The sequence below is a fragment of the Myotis davidii genome, unplaced genomic scaffold, assembly GCF_000327345.1.
Source record: "Myotis davidii unplaced genomic scaffold, ASM32734v1 scaffold111, whole genome shotgun sequence".
Taxonomy (NCBI): domain Eukaryota; kingdom Metazoa; phylum Chordata; class Mammalia; order Chiroptera; family Vespertilionidae; genus Myotis; species Myotis davidii.
Genome location: NW_006284347.1, coordinates 2,789,823 through 2,800,177, shown reverse-complemented (window position 1 = coordinate 2,800,177; position 10,355 = coordinate 2,789,823). Strand labels below are relative to the sequence as shown.

Here is a 10,355-nt window from a genome sequence, read left to right as displayed (position 1 = left end):
AGAGAGGAGATTACAGTTTTGATATGAAAATAAACAATGTAAATCCTCTTTCAACTGTATTTCTTGATCATCCAACCTGGGGGTCTGTAACTACTGTAGTTGATATATGACAAAAGCATAGAACTTTGCAGCATTCTTCGCCAATGGCAAGTGTTCTTTATGGGTTTGCAAGTTGAAATACACACACACACACTCACACACTCACACACCCCTATTTGAAACGAGATCTTGATGACATGGCGGAGCATAAGTTCTAACTGAAAATAATTTTGTAAACAGTGCCTACTCTGTATGAATTTCAGACAGGCATTTCAGCAAACATTTATTGTTCCTGTATAATAATGTGCCTGCCATCGGGCTGGGAGAGTCAGTCAAACTTGCACCAGAGAAACAGAACTGTATTAAGAAATTTATCCATATTAAGAAATTTATAGCAGGGAATTGGCTTACATACTTAGGGGGGCTGGCTCATTTTAAAATGTAGAGACAAGTCCAAAATGCATCAGGAAGGGCAGACTGGAGACCCTCAGAGGGTAGGTGATGCTGCAGTCTACAGGTGCAATTCCTTCTGTCTCAGGGAAGCCTCAGTTCTGCTCTTCAGACCTTTCAACAGAGAGGATCAGGCCCACCCAGATGATGGAGAATAATATCCTTTACTTAGAGTCAGCTGACTGTAGATGTTAGTCACATCTACAGAATCTCTTCACAGCAACAACCCAGATCAGTGTCTGATTGAAGAACTGGGGATGACAGCCTAGCCAAGTTGACACGTAAAGCTGTTACACCCAGCAGTTTAAAAGTTATCTGGAAAAAAACATGTAATTGTTGTCAGCAGGGAGCTTATAATTGAGATGGGGTGGTAACAGTCCTCACCAGGGCAGGATGTGTGGAGTATAAGGTCCTTTATTATTTCTGGTGGAGTGATCTGATAAAGAGTATTGCTATTGGAGTTGGAGACCTGGGTTTGAGACCTGCATCTCCCTTTCATAGCCTGGTGACATTGGAAAAGACACGTAGCTCATGTGAGCTTCAGTTTCCTGACCTGAAGAATAAGAATGGCTAACCTGCCCCTCAGATGGTTACGAGGAGCTGGGCTGCTGGCTGGGTAATGGTGGTAGTATTTTCATCAACAAGGTGATGCCAGTGCCCGGGAAGCAGCCCAGAATTAAAGTATCAACATCATTTACTGAGAGAGCATTGAGTGCTTAGTGTTTCCCTCTGTGTTGCAGAGGGGTGTAGAAACGTGAACATTTTAGTCACCTAGTTAGATGTTGCTAATGATTTCATATATAGTGATGGACATTGTCCTCCCAGCCAGCAATGTTATGTTCTGTGATATATGTAGGCAACTACTTCTTTCTTTAGTTTTTTCAGAATTTAGACTGTACAGGGAAGCCCTTGGTTTCTGGGTGTGAATGACACAGAAGATGTTTGAAAATTCATTGGCCATTTGTCTGTTAAAGAAATGGAATTTTATCACAACTTAATAGGGTGTTTCTTTTATACGTGATTTTCCCTGAGAGAGAGGGTGGGAAAGCACTAAAGCTCGTATTTTCTTTCCTATTTGTCTTAGAGTCTGCACGACCTGACAGCAATAAATGTAAATGGAGGTTCAGGGTGTCTGTTTTGCCATGACATGTAAAGACCACCTCGGGACTTAGATCATTAGCAGGACTTGGAGACATGAAACATGCCTTTACTGACCACACCATTCGGTCACATTTGATTCTGCTGCAATTAGATCCTGCTCGGTTCTGTAAGCTGGCCAACTTTAATTTCCTGGCCAGAGCAGACTATTGTTACGTTAGTAAGACTATATTTACTCTTTCTGCTTAACGCACACGTTATTGCTATGTATAGAATCAATGTATTCAAATAGAAGGCACCGCTGGTAGAAATGGCAGTGTTTTCCTTCCTTACTGGTGTTCTTTTTCTTTCAGTCTAGTTTAATTGACCTCAAGGAGCATGCATCTTCACTAGCCTCAGCAGGGCTGAAAAGGGACTCGAAATTAAAATCTCTAGAAATAGCCATCGAACAAAAGAAAGAAGAATGTAGCAAACTGGAAGCACAGTTAAAAAAGGTAAGTGAGGCCAAAGGGGAAAAAAACAACAACACATGTTCATTTTGTAATGAATTTGTAAAATGGGAAAGGAGAAGAAACAAACCCCTTATCTTTCACTGTCTGCTGATAACTCTATTCCTAAGAAGTCTGCATCAAATCTGTCTGTGAACCTGAAAAATTATCTTAGGTTTCCTGTCTGAAAAAAAATTTTTTTTTTTGAAAAATACATGAAAAAAGTAGTGGAAGTAAAAAGAAAATATAAAAGCCAGCCATTACTCTCTGGGCAAATCTCAACTACGAAAAGAGATAAATGGAAATATTTGCAACCAACCAAAGAATCCAGGGCCCGATTATACGTTGGTAAAGTTTTCCTACTTTTAGAAATAGGTCAGTTTTTCTATTGGAACTTTGCAAAGTTTACCTGACAACATTAAATTTCTAGACAGTCACCAAAAGAGTCAAAGTCCCTAGAATAGCTGTGGGATGACTCTTTCTATTTGACCTAAACTGGCCCTCCTTTCTGAGGAAGCTTGTTTTATGTGAAGGCTTTGGGAAAGAATGCAGGGTCTTTATATCGCAGTGTTAACATGTTTTCCTGGGCTGACATTTCTGTGCAGCACATTCCCAGTCATGCATCGTGCCTTGACTCTTTCACTGTGTTGTTTGGTGCGTCTGCATTCATTGTTCACCTAAAACTCATAACCTTATGAGTTTAAGCATTTTGTTTCCCTTTGACAATGTATAGACTTATTCAAAGGAGATGAGAAGAATCTAAAAAAATGAAACGAAGCATATAAAAATTTGACTATGTATAATTCACAGCACATCGGATGGGGATTTATTTGCTGAAGTTATGAAACTGTGATATGGATGATAGGGATGTGAAAGCATTATATATATATCTGTGGAGAAATTATTCTGGATACCTTAAAACTTAATAGACTATTTTATATGATGCAATATGTAACTGACATGTGATTGATTATACTATGTTCACTTTACCATGGAATTTTAGGAAATTGTCATGAGAAGTTTCTCACTAATAAAATCTCCTTACCAATACAGAAAAGCTAAATATACAGATCAAATCCCCTTGTAACAAAACAGCAAGAAAATCTCTATATTGCAAAATCTGTTTCCCAGTCTACTCAACATCTCACCCCCCTGCCCCCCCCCAAGCAATTTCCAGTTAAGCAGAAATCTTGAACAATAAATGAAGAATTTAAACTGCCCATTTGAGGGTGTTTAAATGGAGATTGACTTGGCTATTCATGCAGTGGGCGTAAATATACATTCTTGACACATATATACATGTGTTCTGCAATATGTTATACATGCACATGCATACCAAGAACTGTACTTTTTGTTTACCGAACAGTTTTGTAAAGCCCATAAAGCAGGCTCTAAGATAACTCTGTGAAAGAGGGGATGTCATTGGCTCTCTTTGATGGTCCTTCGTGTTATCTCATCTTCATCAACTCTGAGGAGCCATTTTGGAGATGAGGGCATTCCATACATTATTTCTGCAGATTATTTCTGTAGACACCCTCCCTTTTCATGTAAGTCATCTACGAGATTTAAAACCCTCTAGTAATGAATTAAAAGGGAGAGGTCCACATATTGATGCTTAAGATTTCCATGTATATATGAATTAACTAGTTTAATAAATCAGCATCTATGCAATTCAATTTTGTTTCTTCCAACATAGCTATGGTTCGACCGAGAAATTATTTCGAGCATGTGGTTTCCTTTAACACACAGGAAGACGCCATATACTGAAATTCACAAATCAAGTTCTGTAAACATTTTAGCATTATTCCTGACAATATTTTAATATTCTGCCACATCACTAGAATTAAAGTAACAAATATGGTTGTCTTGCTCTAAAGGACTTACTTAATTTATGAAAATATAACTTATTTCTAAGTATATAAATTATCTTTGCTTATAGTATCTCCTAAATGCATAGTATAGTGAGATTAAATAAGTTAATTATAATTTAAATATTTTCATACCTAACCTGCAGATGCTATTTTGTTATTTTTGGCTCTCTAGCATCAACTAAATTCAAAAGTTTAAAATACTTTTTCTAGTAGTCTTTAATTTCTGCTAATAAATAGTTCTGTAAAAACCTCAAGTACCCATCACCTTAAAAAGAATTGAGATCTACATGAAATATTTGAAAATATAAGTCAACAGTATGTGAATATACATATAAACACATCATTTACTCATGGAAAAATAAGCAGCTATAAAAGCTTAAGGAGTGTCTGGGCCTCCCTTTAAATAAAAGGGTATGTGACTTGTGAATAAAATATAAAGGGTTACTAAATGAAAGCTGAAAACATAATAGTTTTATTATGTCATAAATAAACCATGAATTCCCAATGGAATTTTGCTCACAATTTGTGAGTGTCCAGGTATTTTTGCCATAAAATCTACACAATGTAGATGTGTTTAGCTGAACAGAAACCTTGTCTGCCAGTGACAATGGAGTCCAAATGGTGATTTAAATTTGTCTCTTTTTTTGTCTTATAAACAATTCTTGAAATTAGTAAAGTGAGTGATTATATAAAAGTTTGTGGAAAACATTCCACATACATAGTTGCTTTTAACCATTTACTATACTGTGTTAATTAAATACTTTGTGATGAAAAATGGTTACAGGCAGAAAAAGAACTATTTCTTACACATTCCATCCCAGGTCTTAAAAACAATGCAATTAAATGTTCTCATGTGAGGAAATCTCTACTGATAGGCTGATAAAATGGTACTAACCAAATAATGCAGAACTACTAGTTATGTGTGTGTTTTATAAACTAGTGCATTCATTAATCTTAAATAGACACCTAGGGGTGGAGAAGAACTGGTCAGGGATACATGGATTGATTTGTCTTTCAAAAGAGTATTTGGTGCTCGATATGTGGGAACATATTTACCTGAGATGACTAGAAATCAATTGAGAAGCAATAGCAATGTGAAATGCTATGATTTGTGATCTTTGTTAATTTCTGAGGAGGGTGTTTTTTTAACCATGGTAAAGTTATTTACTTCATTAAAGTTGAAGAAATAAAAAAATTCAGGCTCTTCAAAGTCACATGTGTTAGTGTAAAGCAAAGTGAAAATTTCCTACAGTATTTTACCTTCTGCACCTTGCTGTTGGGCCCCACGTTAATGATGCAGGTATTTGAGAACTAGAACTTGAGAGTGCTATTTAAAATAATGTTTTGTACACTTAAGTCCGCAAACATTGAACTCTCAACACAACATAGACAGGAGAGCATTGCAGATTCTTAAACACTTGGATCATAGTAGGATAGTCACTGAAAATGATATTTTTTATTAATTACAAACTAACAGTAAGAAATTGGTAATGAAAAATTGACTGAAATTTTTACTTCTCCCCTTTACTCTTAATCCTGTAATATCTTGCTTACTGATATTTTGCTATTGCTAACCTGCTGTTTGCTGATCTATGTTTTTCTAAAGTTAGACTGAATAGAAAATTCAGGCTTGTGTTAATATAAAAGAAGAGCTATAAATTCAATGATAAGATTTAATTAATCTTTTATTATTACCATCTTTGAAGTTCAGGTAATAAATTGCAAGCTTGGCCAAAAGTACTTCTCCTGATTTATTGCTAGAGGCCAGCACTTCATGTATCATCAAAAGTGGACAGCTTTCTTTATTTCATGGGTTATTTAACTTGAGAAAGGGAAAGTAACACAAACCTTAAATTTCTTATTCCAGCTATTCTTTTCTAGGAGCCAAAGTCAACATTTCTATTTCCCCAGAGCCTCTCACTTTCAGTGTGGAATGTTTAGAAACTGAAATTTCTTCTTTTTTAACGACCAGTTTGTCTGTGCAAATGCACTGGATTTGTTGAGCTAATGCTGTTTTTCTGGATCTTTCCTTCTTTCCCTTGTCTGTGCTTCAATGCCTCCCCAACTTTGCAATGTAGCAAGCTGAGCAGTTGTTCAATCAGATGTACAACCCAGTAAGTCATTTCTGAAAGTTCCTGCTGTAACATATCAAAGCATGAGGATCCATTGATCACATGTCACAGTGTGCCATACTGGGGAGGTTTGGAAAATATTTATGAGCCTCTTCCCATTTCCGTTTTGTCAGAAGAAATGACCTGTGCGCAGTCCACTGCCATTTCTTTTGAATGTGAAATTTAAAAACTAAGAATCCGGGGAAATGTTGCCAGCTTTGATATTACCTTCTTCAAGCCAAGGGTATAGAAAAGCAGAGGTCAGCTGCAGATCTAGGCTCAAGGAATTCTTAGATCCTTAAATTCATACTCGTGTAGCAAACAAGTCAATGTGTGCCACATTCTAACGATAGACGTTAAAATAGGTTTAGATCTGAAAATAGGGCTATCCTCTCTGAGATTGGTAAATGCCTAACATTATTGTGGGTTTTATAAGAGTTAAAAACGTGTCATTTGGCTGAGGACTAAAACATAGCCTCCTAATAACAACAGATCGTAACAGTTCTGATTATAGCTTAATGGTTCAAAAACAGGTGACTAGTAAAAATATGTGTAAGATGGTCAAGATTCCATCACTGATTTATTTTATCCTAATGACAGGGATGCATTTATGGGAAGCAGTTTGTTTCTTTAACATAGTTTAAAGAAGGGCTTTTCTTGCTTTGTCAACTCAAGTTGCTTACTGGGAGACATATTGCCTGAAGGTGACCAGACTTTGTCATTTGGCAGATGTGATCTGTGCCATCATGCATTCCAGTTACCTCCTATTTATAAATGCCCGTCACAAGGAAAAGGAGTGGGATGGATGAAGGAAACACCTTAGCCCACAACTTTTTGTTAAGCGGCTGCTCCAGAAACCAAGGCATGACACACAGGATGCTGGGTGTCTTTCATTAGCTTCAGGCTCCACCCTCCACTCTTTTATTTTTGCAAACTGAATTCCTCATGCCCTGCTGGGGGTTCTTCATTAACCTCTTTCCCCAAATAATGATTTTTAGCGGAGCAGCAAAAAACATCCAAATTTCCTGTCCCTTAACATTTGAATGCAAGTTTTAATATGCAGGCTCAAGACAGGGTGGAGGTGAGGAAAGACAAATAAGACTGGAATATCTTCAAGCCTGAAAACTGACCCCGGGGAAAAATGAGTGTTTTCTTTAGATCATTTAAAAAAAGACATAAAGGAATCCCACTGAAATTGTGTCATTCTGGCTCGTGAAGGACAGTAAGGAGACCTAAGTATGTCACATTTTGGGGTTGTGCTGGACGCATGGGGAGCCCACGTGTCTCTGTAGGATCCCAGATTTAACAGGAGCAGGGAAGGCGTTCACCATCCCTGGTGGGGTAGGTTGGCCCAAAGAAATAGTTCTGTGGACTTTTAGCCCATTTCCAGAAGTGTTGATGATGTGGCACTTGCTGGACTTTGCCTTTCTTTCACCCCAGTGAGGGGTCCCCAGGATGCAAAAGTGAACTGTTAAGTCCTTTAGGTGACTAATTCCAAAGTCATCCACTGGCTTCCCCGCCCCCCACCCCCCGAGTTAATTAAGCTAACCCATTGTTTCGGCATCCTGGGAATATAGCCAAACTCTCATTATTTTAACCAAAGAAATAGTTCTGTGGACTTTTAGCCCATTTCCAGAAGTGTTGATGATGTGGCACTTGCTGGACTTTGCCTTTCTTTCACCCCAGTGAGGGGTCCCCAGGATGCAAAAGTGAACTGTTAAGTCCTTTAGGTGACTAATTCTAAAGTCATCCACTGGCTTCCCCGCCCCCCACCCCCCCGAGTTAATTAAGCTAACCCATTGTTTTGGCATCCTGGGAATATAGCCAAACTCTCATTATTTTAACTCCCTGTCTGCACATATTCTCAGGGTCCAATTCTTTTTTGGACTGATAGGGATGCTGCAGCATGATGAATTTCCTATCCTTAATAGTCTTTTAAAAAATGACTGTTTTTCTGGTTATAAAAATAATATATGGTCACAGTGGAGAATTTGCAGAAGTATGGAAGGACATAGGAGAAAAATAAAAATAACAAGACATCTCACTACACACAGATAATCGCTAGGAACATTTGATTTGTTCCCAACCCAGACAGCTCTTCGATGTTACTGTTCTCTCCTCTCCTCTTACCCTTTCACCTATTCTCCTTTTCTCTTTCCTCTTTCCTCCTTCCATCCCTTCCTTTTTCCTTCTTCCCCTCTTTCTTTTCTTTCTCCTTCCCTATATCCTTTCATTTAAAAAAATCTAATACTCTATTTCTTTTCACAAAATTGTCTCAAAGTGTTTATTGAGCTTTATATCCTAATTTTTATTAACATATCAGAATTTTCTCATATTATCCACTATTCTTCCAAAACACTACTTTAATGCTTATTCCACTCTATTTTCTCATTTGCCAAAAGTTGGTCATTTCTTTCCTTTTCTCGGTGTGTGTGTGTGTGTGTGTGTGTGCCAGTATAAGCAATGTTCTGCAGAACATCTTTCCATTTTAATTTTCCAACATTTCTGGTTTTGTTTTTTTTATAGAATAAATTCCTGGACAGTGATTTTTAAAAACTCCCAATAGTTCCTGCTATTTGCATTTTAGAAAAGTTCTACCAAGAAACATTTCTTCCTGTACCGAATCAGGCAGCCTTTTCTGCCACACCCGACCAACACTAAGAACCATCATTTAAATATGCATATGCATATGTAAATGCATATGAGCATTTTTTCATTTTTACTTTCCTTTTTAAAATTACTAGTGTGGTTAAGATTTTTAACACATTATTTGTACTTTTTTTCTGTAAAGTGTCCCTTTAAATCATTTAAGCATTTGTTTTTTAGTTTGCTGTTTTTTTTATTAGTTTGTATGAGTTATGCTTTGAATAGAAGCTTTGTTAAATTTGTGGCAAAATTTTATTTAACTTAATTTTTTTTTCATAGAGAACTATGTTTAGGTTTTTGACCTGTGTTTCCCTTTTAGATTTCCTCATTGCCTTTATACTTAGAAGTCATTGCTGTTATATTTAAAAAATTTCAATGTTACTTTTTACATCAATTTAACCCCTTTACTTACCTTTACTTTATTTTGATGGATAGTGAGTGATGAAATTTCAATTTTTTATTTTCCTCAATGGATCAACCAATTATCTCAGTGCCCTTAAACAAACAAAAAAATCTTTCTTTATCTTCTGACCTTGACACTATTTTATTGTATAATTAGTTTTCATATGGACAAATATCTTATATTCTGAACTCCTGTTCATTTTATCACTGTCCATTGCTTGTTGGGTCAGAATTTTAGTTATTGTGTCATTATAATATCTTTAAATATCTAGTGAAACAAATTCCACCCTATTGCTTTCTGCTTTTCATTTTGTCTTGTTTTGTTTTAATGCTCTTATCTTTTAATTTTCTATTGTTCCAAGCAAACTTTAGGATCACCTTTCAGTTAAAAAGCCCACGTGTTGGTGATTTTAATTTGAATACTATACTAATCAACCTATAAAGTAATTTTAGAATGTTTGATATCTTTCCTATGTTATCTCTCCCCATTCATGAACTCAGTACAACTTTTATTTATTTCAGTGATCTTTTATAGTAAAGTTTTGATATTTTTCTATTATAGGCCTGTGGTATTGCATTTAAAGTATAGTCTTAAGCATTTCCATATATATAATTTTTTAGGTTACTGCTGTGAATGCTGTAGTTCTCCTTTTATTTTCTAACCAGCTGTTGGTACCTTGGAATTAATTTTATTCTTCAGTGTTTCTTTTTAATATGGCCGCCTACAAATTTGGTGAATTATAACTTAGTTGTTTTTGTTAAATAAGATAATTTTACAGTCAGTCCTATGTCCATCAGTCTAAACTAAATCAGAGTAAATAAGCTTTTTGAAGTCCTCCTGGGGGTAATGTTTTCTTAGAGTAGCAATAAACCTACTTTTAAAAACCTTTGTACTAAGTGATACTCTAATGCCATTTCTTAGGAATCTAAAACTTTGCCTTTGTATCTTTATTATTTCTTATAATAATAACCTTTCTTTAGCTTAACTACCAGTCTCTACTCCCAAAGTAGTTTTGTCTTGTTATTATGAACACTGTAGGTTATCTTCAGTTGAGTTATTTTCTTCCCTTAGTTCTTAATTCTAGACAGATAATGTGTGTGTGTGTGTGTGTGTGTGTGTGTGTGTGTGTGTGTGTGTTTACCAGTCTGGAATACCTTCTTTACAGTAGTCCTAGAGGCTGTTGTGCCAAGTAATGGTATCCTGAGTTCTCTTGTAAACGTTTAACAAATCTTTAGACTTCTCTCTTCTT

At 36.2% G+C, this 10,355-nt stretch overlaps 1 protein-coding gene across 12 annotated transcripts in view; it reads left to right on the top strand.

Moving 5' to 3' along the window:
• The window catches only part of ERC2 (ELKS/RAB6-interacting/CAST family member 2), an 861,660-nt gene that overhangs the window by 381,206 nt on the left and 470,099 nt on the right, over positions 1–10,355 (top strand). For 7 of the 12 annotated variants that reach the window (XM_015571176.1, XM_015571157.1, XM_015571154.1 and 4 more), the window contains 2 exons: positions 1,941–2,081; positions 6,025–6,060. In XM_015571176.1, the coding sequence (XP_015426662.1) occupies positions 1,941–2,081; positions 6,025–6,060 (177 nt within the window). The remainder of the gene's footprint in view (positions 1–1,940; positions 2,082–6,024; positions 6,061–10,355) is intronic. The other 5 variants (XM_015571179.1, XM_015571181.1, XM_015571167.1 and 2 more) reach the window with 1 other exon arrangement.